Source organism: Grus americana, chromosome 8 (genome assembly GCF_028858705.1).
Source record: "Grus americana isolate bGruAme1 chromosome 8, bGruAme1.mat, whole genome shotgun sequence".
NCBI lineage: Eukaryota > Metazoa > Chordata > Aves > Gruiformes > Gruidae > Grus > Grus americana.
The window spans coordinates 25,778,582-25,792,624 of NC_072859.1; the positions used below are offsets into that span (position 1 = coordinate 25,778,582).

The 14,043-nt window shown below is 42.5% G+C and overlaps 1 protein-coding gene across 3 annotated transcripts in view; it reads right to left on the reverse strand.

The window, feature by feature from the left end:
• Nucleotides 1–1,068: 1,068 nt before the first annotated feature.
• Nucleotides 1,069–14,043, reverse strand: part of PIK3R3 (phosphoinositide-3-kinase regulatory subunit 3) — an 83,191-nt gene continuing 70,216 nt past the window's right edge. For all 3 annotated transcript variants that reach the window (XM_054833551.1, XM_054833552.1, XM_054833553.1), the window contains 6 exons: nucleotides 13,516–13,641; nucleotides 12,614–12,756; nucleotides 11,295–11,471; nucleotides 10,368–10,442; nucleotides 9,817–9,987; nucleotides 1,069–8,417 (listed from right to left, as the gene is read on the reverse strand). In XM_054833551.1, the coding sequence (XP_054689526.1) occupies nucleotides 8,216–8,417; nucleotides 9,817–9,987; nucleotides 10,368–10,442; nucleotides 11,295–11,471; nucleotides 12,614–12,756; nucleotides 13,516–13,641 (894 nt within the window). In that variant the 3' untranslated portion in view covers nucleotides 1,069–8,215. The remainder of the gene's footprint in view (nucleotides 8,418–9,816; nucleotides 9,988–10,367; nucleotides 10,443–11,294; nucleotides 11,472–12,613; nucleotides 12,757–13,515; nucleotides 13,642–14,043) is intronic.

Here is a 14,043-nt window from a genome sequence, read left to right on the forward strand (position 1 = left end):
CCACTCCTCTGCACCCCGAACAGGGGCTTTTCTGCCCTTGTTGGTGCTCCCTGCCTGCTGGCAGAGGGGCCTGGGGCTCAGGGAATGGAGGAAATGCTGACTCAGCAGCTGAAAAGGCTTACTCGGCAATGTGAGAAAATGCTGGCGCAGCACTTTTTGGGAAATGGTCGACTCAGCGGGTTGGAAAAACACCGAGCCGTTTGCAACCCTGGCCAGCTGAGCCAGGCACAGACCATTTCTGCCCCTGCCCATATTTTCCAATGATGCTGCTGTGGCATCCCACCCAACTCCCATGTTTGAGGGGTGAAGCCACCCCTGGTTTGCCCCTGACAGCCATCAAGCTTGCCCAAGCCCTTTGGGCGGCCACCCTCAGGCTGCCCCATGGAACTCAGGCTTCTCCCCAGCTGCTCCCAAGACCTCAAATGGAAAATGTAAAACATAGATATGGAGAGGCATCTGCTGCGGTAACCCCCCTGCCCCAAGCTCCCACGGCTGCAGGGGGGCCATGCCATCACAGCCTGGCACAGGAGGTCCCGGGGCTGTGCGCGAGGGGCTGCGCCGGTGCAGCACCTGGAGCTCAGCAGTGCAACACCATGAGTGTGCCAGGAGCCTCCTGCTAACGCCCGCCCTTGAAGTGGAAGAGGATCCGCAATGCCACCTGCCTGGTGCTCAGGAAGGAATTGGGAAACCAAACAAAAACTCCTGAAAAATTAAGGAGCTAAGCGAATTGAGCCAGCCGAGCTGCAGCCACCCCTCTGTCCCCAGCACCAGGAGTGGCATTGCCAAATGTGGTTTTCCCTGACAGCAGAGGAAGCAACAAGGCATACAAGAACATTGCCGATGGCTCCTCCTCTCTCTGAAGACACTGTAAAAGGAACAGAGGAAAGGCTCCATTAAGGAGCGTGCGTGTATTCCTCCCTTGTCTCAGCCCCAAGAGGGTTTCAGGGCCCGGCTGCTTCAGCTCCAGCCGAGAGCAAGTTGGACCTCTGTTTTTAAAGTCTCCATTAAAGATGATGCTCATGGCCTCAGCCAGGAGACACAAACACAGCTAACACCACAACAGCCTGACCACGCTGCAGTTCTGAATTTATTAGAAACAGCTGTCAGTACATCCTTCTAAAACATTACATGTCAATGTGCTTTATTGCAATTTTTTATTGCATTTTTTTGATCTAGAGCAAGTAGGCCCAGGATGCTTAGTGTCTGGGATTTAAAAGCCCAACCATCTAGTAAAAGAAAGTACAGCAAAATTGTAACACACCTGGTGACAAGTACAGTGTTGCATTACTGAGCTAGAAACTACAGGATGACTTGTCTGAAAACACTAACATACAATTGGTTTCCTTATGAAGCAGTTTGTTTCTTTTTTTTTTTAAAGTTAAACTACATGAATTCCTTTTTTTTTTTTTTTTTCCAACTACACCATAAACGACAGAAGAACAGGTTTTACACAAATAACAAACAAGAGTACCAAAGTTACATGCTGGAATTCATCTGGAAAACAAAATAATTCAATAGCTTCTGGAGAAGCAGGTTCTTAACAGATGCAGTTTCCCTTAAAGAAAATAGAAGTCAAAGAAAAGCAGAAACATTAATGCAAAGGTCGTACAAAGGAGTGTGCTGTTATTTCAGCCCTCAATACAAGATCAAACACTCACTCATGCTTTACATTGAACCACACCTTATACAAAGAGTCCACTCACAAAGGGACACGTACCAACACCACCCATTGCACATCGGCTCTGGACAGGGGGGCGGGGGGCTATTGAAAACGTGCAAATGTTGGCTGCATCTCACAGGAGAGCGAGAGCGTTTCTTTTGCTTAAACCTTCGCTTGGAACAAATTTGAATGCTTTGTCCCACAGTTAACAACACCCAAATTCAATTCGGTTTACAAATAAAGTAGTAACCCCCCCCAAGGAAATCCAGAGCTCGGCATTTCAGAAGCACATATGCAAGATGAACACAATAAACTCCTTTTCATTTGACAAAAACCCAGTTCTGCCTAAACGCATGGCAGAACGTGCTAACAGTGACTTTTGTTTTATTTTTAAGGGGCAGTGCCACTTACAGCTAATGCATATAAATGTGTACGTGAATATATTTTACATATATCTATATACATACAGTACATATACACACACGCACACACACACACAGAGATGATGCAGACCATTACAATCCCATGGTGCAATAAACAGCCAGATATACAAAATTAACAGGTTTCATCAAACGTATCTTTGCTGAATGTAGAAGTCACTCACGAAAACAAAACAGACCAAAACCCCAACCAGCCGACCAAACACAAACCCGCACCGTACCCGACAGAGACCAGGGGGCAGCGCCCCAGCATCCTACAACTCCCCTGAAGTGACAAGACTGATGCTGGGGGGTGATACTCACCCTTGGACACTTTTTTTGTCTTTGGATGCAATCATTTTTCCAAACAATCCCGAGCCCCTTGCTACGAGCGCTCCTAAACTTGGTGAGCGCACTGGTACGGCGCTGCTGAATTCGGAGGGAGATATGGATCCCCTCATCTGGCAACGCCGATCTTGCAGAAGCAATCCCGAGGGAAGGCGGTGGAGGGGGGCATCAAATTTTAAAGCTGCTTTCTCTAATACGGGTTGATCAACGAGGTGGTTTTTCTATCAATAAGGGCCCATTCTCACTATTTTTTTGCCTCCGAAGCTCATATTACATTTTTTAAAGGCAAATTTTAGAACAAATGCTGAGTCTAGTCATAAAATATGGCGAGTCTATGCCAATAGCAATAAAAAAAAAATGCAAATTCTGCATTAATTGTATGGAGCCAGCCCCAAAGACCAGCACTTCAAGCACTGTCATCATCTAAACGGTTAACAGCTAACGCTCCCTATCTGTCCCTGTGAACAGACAGGAAGGAGTTGAAAAGATTTCAAGAGAGATTTTTATTTTTTTCCTTTCCCATTCAGTGGAAAGTATTTCTGCCCACAGAATGCAAGATTCACAAAAATGTTGGACAAACTTCATCTAACCCCGTCCAAAGCTACTCTTCACGCTGTACTTAACTAGCCGAGCTGCTTCATGAACAGGCCCACATTTATTCGGGCTAGTAACTCTGTTCCCTTCTCCTGGCTGCACACATTGTGCCAAGGGAAACGAGGGGATCAGCAATGCAAGTTCCCTTCCAATACAGGAAGAGGAGCAACTCCTTAAGGACTTCTATTAATTTCCTAACTGTCTCCTTGCACGCACATGTAAGGAGAGTACAACCGATTATTCCAAAGGGAAGGGTCTGCTCTGGCATCTCTCCTTTCTTTCATGGTTCGAGGCAGAGTCCTACTTCACGGTCTGTCTAGCGCCTCATCGAAGCATCCATAGGGATGCTTTAGGATCCTGACCCTTCCTCTTCATTAAAGCTATTCGCTTTGACTGCTGAATTTGAGCAAGCCTAGCCCCCCTGTCCCCTCACAGCATCTTTGTTCTTCGGGAACGTTATTTTGATTTTGCATTTCCAAAAGCAGAGGTTGCAAATCAACACAAGGAAACTACACGTAAGAAAATCTGATTTTAAAGATGATTTAAACAAAACAACCCCCAACCCATCATAGTGTTTTGTAAAACTGCATTTTGAACCTCTTACTCCTCCTGATCCACAAGCAGTACCTGTTTCATGTCTGCACAATGCAGCAAGCATACAAGACTCACTAACATTTCAGATTTTTATTCCCTGTTAGTGTAACAAAAATAAAAAATAAACAGACATTCAAAAACAGAAGCGAGATTGTTCAAGTACCAAATAAGGGGCTTTTCCAAACTTAAGGTCCTATAGCAATTCTGCCATTTTAAACAGCCACAGCGTTCAGTTACAGACCCAGTGCCACCCAAGTCTACAGAGAGCCCAGGATGTGGGGCAACAAAGACCCTCCTTCCCCTGTCCTCCCCAAAACAGCACTAAGTGTCAACATTCATTTCCACAGTCCCCATTACAGTTGCCTGGCTTTGCAAGGGACAAACTTTGATTTTTGCCCCTCTATGACTTGAATTCAGGTATAATTAAATACAAGCTCTTTTCCTGGGAATGGTTTTTGGTTGTGGAAGTCTTGCTTACACTCATGTCAGCGAGAAAAGAATCAGGCCCATCACATTAAATGGAAAACTTCTTGACCATCTGCCACATCAAGAGAGATGAGTGTGGAAAGAGCATTTTATTTTTGGCATAAGACAGAGGGCTGTACTGGATATAACTCTAGATTGCAACTACCAATGGTGCAAAGCAGCAACCCAATCCACTGCTGCTGAGAATTCAAACAAACCCCAAAATACAACCCCCAAATCTAGAGCACTCCAGTATCAGAAGGCAGACAATCACCTATTGCTGCTTCACACAGCAGTGAAGCATGTGTTGGGACATCCCTCTGTTCCTAGGTTGGTTCTTCCCATGCTAAGATTACTTGTAATCAATGAAGAAACTAGTGGGAAAAGAATTATAACTTACTAACTTCAAAAACATGGCACTCACGGCTGACGCAATGGGGCCAATGACAACTGTGGAAGTAGACCTGATTTCCACCCATACGAATACAAAATACTGAATCACCCCTGATCCCTGCAAATATACTTCAAAACAGATTAGAAGAAACTGTGCATATTCGAGTTTTAACATTCCCCCCCCCATTTAACACTGTGCAAAAGTTATTTAGTTAACTCTACATATATATTTAATACAATATGAATCAATGAGATCAGTACTCCTCTAACTGCAGTCTGATAAAAGACGGCTGCTCCAACAGTGAGACTATTTCCTCCTTTCCTCCCGACGTTTTGACTCTTGAAGCCAAAAACCTTCTTTCATTTTACTGTTTTAAAAGAACTTGAGTTCCTTTGTTTTGCCTTTATGTTCACATTTCCTGTATTTGTTTTAGGCTTAACAGCTGCTTTTTGTACCAGGGTGTAATCCCGCACCTCACAGGCCCATTTCTGATTTCTCAGTCATGCAAGTGTAGAACAACTCCTGGAAGCCATGGGCTTTCTCACAGGTCTAACGCTACTGAGCAAACAGAATTAGGCCAAGCACAATGAGCGTAGCAGGACCAAGCCCTTGCCCCACGGAACTCAGTAACTACACATGTCAGATTTATACCCATTTTCATTTGCCCTACAAGTGCAAAATGGATGCAAAAAAAATCTGTGCAATGGCATGTGAGAGTCAAAGGGGAGCGATTGTAGCAGCTGGGACTTCAGGTGCCTAAACCAAACACAAAGATACAGCGGCAAAACACAGCCTCAGGGAGACCGCCGAGGATAACGGAGCCACATACAAGGAACGTGGGCTTAGTCTGCCCACAGCCCTGATCCGAAGGTTTGGACAAAGCAGAATTTCAAAGAATGCTTCAAGATGGCTTATTGGCTCTGAGCACATCATTCACAGCAAATACATCACCTGCGATTAGAGAAAAGATCTCAGAGAGCGAGAGGCCAGATTCCCAACTCACTCACACCACTATAAAGCCAAGCTACCTTCACAGACGCCAATGGAATTACACTGTATTTACCTTGGCAGAGCCGGGGCTGGAGCCTGGACCAAGACCTCACAGGATCAGTCAGATTCCACACTACAGGGAAACTTCAGACAGTCCCGCTTTGCTATCCCGCTGCTGTCAGTGCTGCGAGGGTGTGCCAGGATTTATGAGCCTGAAAGCAGACGTGCGCTTGTTTAAAACAAAACTGAGCCCTATCTGAAAATGAGGCAGATGTGAAACACTTGAGCCAGGTTGTCCCTGTTACAAAAACAGGGATCAGAAATACACACCCCATCAGCTTCGAACGTTAATGTTGTAAGAGGAGAGCCCAGTGAGATCACAAAGGCAGAGAAAAGTCAGACACTCCTCTCGCACAGGTTTTTCCACAGGCACGAGGCACCTGGCTATCATTTGTGCCTTTGAACTGACTTCCCTCTTCAGGCATTTGGACTCAGCCCAGCACCAAGGGAATGCTAGATGCACAAGAGGTGTGAGAATGACAGCTTTACAGCTACCAGATTAGAACTGCAAATTATCCAAGAGGCAGGGCAACTTTCTTTAAAAAGAAAAGTTTCCATGTCCCTATACCACTGAGGCATCCATTCGAGATTTTCACTAAGAGCAAAAGCTACGCGTCATTTTTCGTTTTCTTGGGGAAACGGGAGAGAAGGGACACAAGACCAGATGTGAGTCACTTTGACACAGCAGCTTACATGAATTTTCTTCTCCTCTCACCCGGTTTTGGTTAAATTTTGTAGTGTTTCATTTAATTAGAAAAGTGGCATCTATAGAATTCTTTGCCTGAAGATTGCACTCTGGCTGATTAGAAAGCGCCTGGGATGCGTCGGGGTCATTAGTGCAAAATAAAACATCTCACAAGCATGCCAGCAACTAGACTACCCTTCCTGCAATGGCTGCCAGTGCTCCAGCCTTGTCATTTCCCTGCTTACAAATTCATGACATTCAACCAAATAATACTTCTAGTGTAAACATTAAACATCAATAAGCCTGGCACTACTGCCCAGGCATTACAGAAAAAAACCCATTTGAACAGGAAATCAGCCCCAGGGTCAGAAACAGGTCTAGAGCATTCTCAGACCTGAATGACTGTCTGCTTCCTGTCCTGCACAATGGGTGCATTGCAAGGGAACTGCTTCCAGTAATAGGAACAAAAGTAACTTTCAAGGTTGCACACTGAACAATTACTTTGCCAGTTGTGCTTTGATGCCAAGTGGTTCAGTTTGCCAAATCTAGCTCTTTTTCATTTTAGAAGCTTATGGAATGGAAATAAGCTGCTTTGTATACTTTCCAGGGAGGGGATTTATTGGATGATTGCTGTATTTGACAAAGCCCAGGACTACCCACTCCAGTATCCGACAGCAGCCCTTGCCAAAGGATGGTACCAGACACCCAGTAACTGAGGAGTACAGCGCTCTTCCCTTCCTGTGTTTTGCATCATGTCCAAAATAACTACAAGGGAATTTAGATCATACCAGTGTAAAATCTTGCCTGGCTGCAGTGGTGTGAGAGCTCAGAACCTAGCTTGCAAAGACCAAACCAGAGGAGATCTGTAATTAGCATGCTCACTTCTGTACAACTGGAAATGACTACACCTCATGAAAGAGTTTGGTACAATACGAATTTGGTACAATAAGCCATCCAGAAGCATTCAATTGCACCTATCTCTTCTATACCAAAACCAATCGTTCTAAGAGTCTGTCACTGTTCAATAAGAGAACTGCAACAGGTGAGTGCAAGCTTCATTCTAGTTTACATTCTGAAGCACAGTATCATTAAAAACTGAAAACAGAATCCCATGCTGAGGAACGGGAGGAAGGGGGGTGAAGAAAGAGGAGAGTGAGCAATTACATCAGATCAGACAAATTTAGTGTTTTGAAGCCACACAATGTTTAGCTTTTCCTTTTATTTGTTTCAAGTTTTGGTGTAGAAAGTATGTGCGGATGCTAATGCAACCTTCCCCATAAGTGCTCGATCTAGCAACGAACAAAGTTTTGGTGTGTTCAATTTGGTTATAAATGTTTCCTTTAAGCGAAGACCTGTAGTGCCATCAAAACCAAAACTTTGTTACTGTTGGCAAAAAAATAAAGCAACTTTTCTTTACAAGCATTTTTCCATTTAAATAAAAACCTGAAGCTTTCCCATAATTCCTTTGGTCTTCTCTCACCAAATTCCATGCTACCTCAAGACAAGCCCTCTTTCGGAAGTTCGGCTGAATCGCAGTGAAGCTGCAAAAATTAACAGAGAAGAATTGCTGTGGTAGTTTCCCCCCTAGTTTCTTGGGAGTTTAAGACTGAAAGACATTACTGATGCCTCAAACAGAGGCTTCAAATTGTCTCTACAAGAACAAGAGAAAACAAAATCCAATTCGAAGTTCCACTGAAGGTGCCTGGCAAAAAATTATCTCCGTAAAATGATGTTTTGCTTCCAGTATTTTTGTATGCATTGAGTTTATTCCCCTCATAAGGAAACAAAAGTATCAGTGTAAAAGCATAGCTGAGCTTTTAAGGTAGCACCAGGACACCTACACCCAAGTTGTCGTCTTGTTGCTGCTAGGCCTCTTTTTGATTCACATTCACAGAATCACTTCTTGTGCAAAACAAGCAGTCTAAGGAGAAAGAATGCCCTCCAAGTTCTAATAAAAATTGTAGAAAAGAATCCAAGATAGCCAACATTTTCCTCCTCCCCAAAATTTATCTGCAGAGAGAGGGGGGCATCTGTGCGTAGACAGGATAGGCAAGCCTGACATTTAGGGAATCGTTGTGTTGGACAAGGGATGTCTGCTGGTAATGAAGAACCAAATCCTTAAGCGTGCTGTACAGGTTATATGGTTCTGCAAACCCATAACCTCTTGGAGTGCTGTAGATCACACAGTGTTTCACTTCTCCATCAGCTCTGCAAGGAAAGAAACCAGGAGAGTTTAACATCAAAGGACAAACCCAAAGTGACAGTCTATTAACTAATGCAGCAACCCTGCCAGTCACTAAATTACATAATGGAGGACCCAGCAGATGCAAGTTGAGGAGATTAATATAGTCTGTGAAGAAACACTGCTTCAGGGCACGCGATTAAACACTCTTGCATAATAATCCACATAAGAGGCCTCTTCTATCCCACCAGTACAATTCCCTACTGCATTGTTCTCTGAATATTTCTTGGAAAAAAAGTCAAGAGCTTAACCAAGAAGATAAGCACCTGAAGTCAAGTTATGCAGAAAGTCATAGCTATCTGGAAACCTTTCCACTAAGCGAAGAAGCTAAAATCCACAAATTCTTAGGACCTACAGAGTATTTCATGAAATGCAGCACTAACCTTCAGTGTGTGTTTTTTAATGTTAAGCATGGCATGGGTTCAAGTTGGTTCATTATCTGAAGTCATAACGACTGAGTCCCTAACTTGGCAAAGCAGTTACTGCAACACAGTTTTTCCAAAGCTGCTAGAAAAACTTATCTGCCAGAAAGATCGAGTATTATGTAATCCCTGTACTGGAGCATATTACAATCCAAGTCACGTGTAGGAACAGGTTACGTTATGCCATCCCTTTGCTAGCTTGTAGTATGATACCAACTGAGCGAAAGTATCTGACAAACCTGTTGCTTTTAGCGACTGTGACAAACAGTATCCTGAAGGTAGCAGATACTACAATCTTCAGTTACCTTGAGGTGATACACCTTCACATATTCATTTCTCAGACTTGCTTTCAGAAGCAATTAACCTCATGTGAAATAAATCAGTGAAAGCCATTTTAGTACTCCACAACAGGCTTGAAGAATTTTTAGATAATGGAATCAGTATTTCTGACCTCCATTACACCAGCATAAAATGAAGTGAAACACAAGAAATCAATGCAAGGCTCTGAATGTCATAAAAACCACTGCTCACAAATGTCCCCTCTGAAGCATCACTTATCTTAAACATACAAGAGAACGTATCTAGAGTTGGCTGTGTCTGAAAATAAGAATGGAAGATGTTACAGCTTTACAGCCCTGTTTTGCTTCTTCCTATGTGTTCCTTGGCAGGGAAGAATATGGGAGAATTTGGCCTTAATTCACTTATGACAGTAGAGCTTCAAGTTGGAATACTTCAGAATTTTGTACTAGCTACCGTGGTGACTGAAGAGACTGCTAGGACTACGGTTATTGCACATTCAAAGCACATTTTTGCAATAAAGCTTTTACCATGCTAGTCCTCCTGCAAACACGCAACACGTTCCAATGGGTAGGCCTAGGCTAGGCCTGGCTGTGGTAGAGATTTATGAATCTAGTAGTGAGAACAAAAAGGAAAACAGACTTACACCACAGAACAAGCATAACATCCTTTCTTGCTACTCTCTCGAATTAAAAATGCTCCATCAGGTTTCCCACAGAGCAAGTCTTCTGCTTGGATACGGTTGAGGTCTCCAACAAACCAAGTTTTCTCATCATGATGTGGCAGGTTTTCATCTTCTTCATTCACAAAGTACGTGCTGAAAGACAGGATAAATTTGTTAACTTAACCAGTGGTCAGTAGAAAAGTTAATAAATAGAGTGATTTATTTTTGCAGAGACCATTCAAGGAAATACCAGAACACACTCAAATTGGGAAGTCAGGCTCCTGATGGACATACATTAAAGGCTTCAACTCAGAACTTAATTTTTGCAACTTTGTTTAATCCGAAGTGTTTCAGCAGATTTGCTGTCTCACATGACATGCAGTTCCCCTAGAGAATTTCTGCCTCTCTCTGCAGTCCTTTCTTTTCCTACAGTCCTTTACTGAGAAACTGGTGTTTTGTATTACCAACCCCCATGAGAAAACAATTATTAATGGAACACTTCTCAGTAAAATCATATGTATAATGACACTTACTCATCAATATTTTCATTTTTGATCCCCAGCCAGTCATTTATTCGCTTCTGTCTCACCCCTTTGTGATTGAGCCATCTGCCAGAAGAAGAGAGCATTAATACATTACTTTGGAGTACATGTATGTGTTTTCTTACTGAGCAAGCTGAAGCTTGTTTCTTTGTGAGACCTTGTGTCCAATCTGGAGCTTAGTTCGTTCTCCAGTAGCAAAAGCCACAGAAAGACCAGAGATTCCATAACAGTGCTTCCTTGCATTATCTTCTGAACTATCTCCTTTACTGGACACAGCAAAAAGGAGCCATGAAGCAACCTCTTAAATGGAGAAAGAGGAGGGTAGAGCTGAGGAAGAGGTGTTGTCTCTGCACGGTGCAGGCCAGAAAGGAAGCAGAACACAAACTGTAACAGCTGCCTGTATCTCTCGGGAAAACAAAAGGGGTACTGCCACTGGCTTCTTGTAACCTCCTAACATCACCGTCTGAGATAGTGTGTTTCCCTCTGTCTTCTGCCAGAATTTTAGTGCACCGAGTCTAGCCCAAGGACATTAGAAGGTGGGTAACAAGCCTATCGGTGAAATCAAGGGTGGGTACAAGCAACATCTGCTGCACCCAGCACAAAAAGTACTAACCTCTGTTGTAGCAGCAGAAACAGGTTTTGTTTTAACTCATTTATCTGAAATGCTTTATTTACATGAGCTGCAGAATGTGCACCTAGTTGTGGCAGGCTCTTAAGTCTGACAACAGCATAATAAAGGAATGAAATCATGAAGAGGCCAACCAATTACTCAGACATCCCATGCCAGAATGTAGTACCTTAGCACTCACAGATCTTTGGTTATGAAAAGAAAATTAAATTCCCATTATCTTGATAGAAACAATCATTAATCAGGTTCATCAGAGACATTATTCTGAGGTACAGGTCAGGCTTACTTACACAAGATACTGATCTCTGATTTTGCGGAGCTGAATTAGGTCAGGCTTGATACTATTCATTTTCTTATCAGTCTCCCTGTTGTCCAGAGCTTGTTTCTTCAAATCTTGTTCCAGGCGCATTTTACTATCGTGGATCTCACCCAGGCGTGATTTTAATTTTTCATAGTTCATCATTATCCTGCAAACGAGTGTAATATTTGAGAGGTGAAGTCAAATCAGTCTAGAAGGACTGAACCTTACCGGTAGCGCTTATGTAAAAGTATCACAAAAACTACCTTAACAGCAGCTCCTCCCTTTGACCCCCTCATTTTAACAAGAAAATTACTGTTAAGAGTGCCAGAAAAGACCTATTGCCAGAAGGCCTACCACCCTTTTGCAAAGTTTGAATCTTCAGTTTACCTTAATATATTTCCTTCTGGCAGAGGAACAAGTTATCTCTAGGAGGGTAAGCTAGAACAGATTCTTCCTTCACTGTCAGGTTCATTTTTTGGTATATCAATTATGCAATCCCACCATAGGTATCAGTACTAGCAAGATTTCAAATGCAGACTTCAATTACTGATCAAGAGCTACCAGGAAGTAACACTGCCTGTCTCTTCATTCAAGATTAGTTTGCAGGTTTGGTACAGTTCAGGAAAATTACATATTTCCCCTGTTAATTGATCCTTCATCAAAATGAAGCACCACAATTGCACAGTGAGATTATTAAAGGTAACTGTTTCAGTCAAAGTCTCCTTAAGGTTACTCTATCACGACTCATAAAGCGCTGTGCCAAGTTAAGCATTATACCTGGCATTTCTTCAAAGGCCCAGATACAGTGCTTTCTGCTAGGATCTTCACAGAAGGGCAATTTCAAATGAGGTCCTTACTGAGTTTCTGTTAGATGACCACTATCCATTACCAAGTAATAGCAATTAAACACTCATCTTCTTTGAAAGTGACTATGGACCATGAGATTTACCAGATCTATGTCCATTTTGCAGTTTACAAGTAAAGATTTTTCTGAATTATATTCTGAGCAAATCCAAATAGAAGTGGGATAAGCAAATGCAACTATTATTTTCTGATCTCCATCACAGTATCTTGCTTTACTGATCAGAGAGAATAATCCAGAGATCTCTCGCCTCTTCTGTCTACAATGCAATTCCCTGACAGAAGAGGGCTTTACTGAAGGTTCAGACACCTCAAGGGAAGGTCTCAGAGAAAATACTGAGTTTACAAAGCATTTTATATGATGCAATATTATATAAAAGAATTTCATGGGAGTGTCAATGTGGACACTAGTTCTTCCTTGTAAGCAAACACGACTTGAGAGCCTACCGTTCTATTTCTTTGTCATTCCCCTCTCTGCGAAATCGCTCAATGTATTCTTTGCTGTATCGCTCTTGTGAGTGGCACTGTTCCTCAAATATCTTAATAGTTTCATTAAATGCTTCAATTGCGGTCCTCTTCATCTGAATTTCCTATGTGAGGAAATAATTTGCTCATGATACAGATGACAATGCAAGACTCAATTACGTTCCCTAAATTGACTGAGAAGATGACTTTTCTCTCCCCCAATTCAAAATGTGATTAATCAGTTTTAAATTTAGTCAAATGTCCGAGCAGTCAGACAAGTACAGGGAAGACTTACTCCCTGTAAGTCCACCCTCCTCCCCCACATGATGCTCTCTATTAGGCTGCAAACCCCTCAAATGTTTTAGTCATATTTTCCATCTTAGTTTGCAGGAAGACTGCCAGCAAATCTCCTCCCCATATACGAACTATCTTATTTTACAAGAAGCAGCCCAAATACTGTATTCACACTTCCTTAATGCATAATATCTGGTATATGATTTGAACACGGCTTCATAAAAAACCTGGACAAACCCCTCTACAATTCTCACTGCAGCACACAGCAACTGGAAATACTCAGCAGCCAAGGAAGAAATCTGCAGTGCAAAGCTTGTAGGTGATGGCCTTTGCACCGCTCTACCTTACACTAGGAAGCTCAGCTCCTCTTTCTTTCTTGCCCTACACCGTACCTCTAGGACTATCAGCAACAAGTAATATTCACTGTGTTTCCATCAACTTTGAAACCACCTAGCTCTATTCCACAATTTACTGAGTTTTTTTCCTTGTATTTTCTGACCTTGCACTGCCTTTATTAGCCATAAGAGGTTGAAATAACTTAATTTTTGGACAACAAGAAACAGACTACAGATAGCTAAAGGAGAACCAACCTGTGATGTTCTGGTATATTCTTCATACAATTTGTCGTACTCTTTACTCTTTTCCTGATACTGAGCATGGTATTCTTGAAGCTTTTTACCTACTGCATCTATATTATCTTCTTTCACCAACTGATCCTGTACATATAAAAAGCTATTAAGTCTTCAAGCAAAGCAGCTTTTCCTTAAGAGTATTCATCTGTCCACTTATGCACATTTGCATTTTACAGCTATTAGCATCGTTTTTATAATCTACAGAACATAAAACACCGTATCTATATCCCCCTTCCTCCATGCAACAAGTTCCACAGTTTACAGACAGTAGGAACCGGAACTATGGGACACCAAGAACTATGCCAAAATACTAAGCTTCCAAAACCACACAGCAGCCTAGGTGTACGACTGCTATCCTCTATTGGAGAAAGGAGGAAGTGAATTGCTTGGAATCTGAAGTTAAAGATCATTTTTTTGGGTTCCTCCCCCCCCCCCCCGCAAAAAAAAGCTCTGCAGTTCTTTTTCCTTAAGGCAGGATATTGTCTT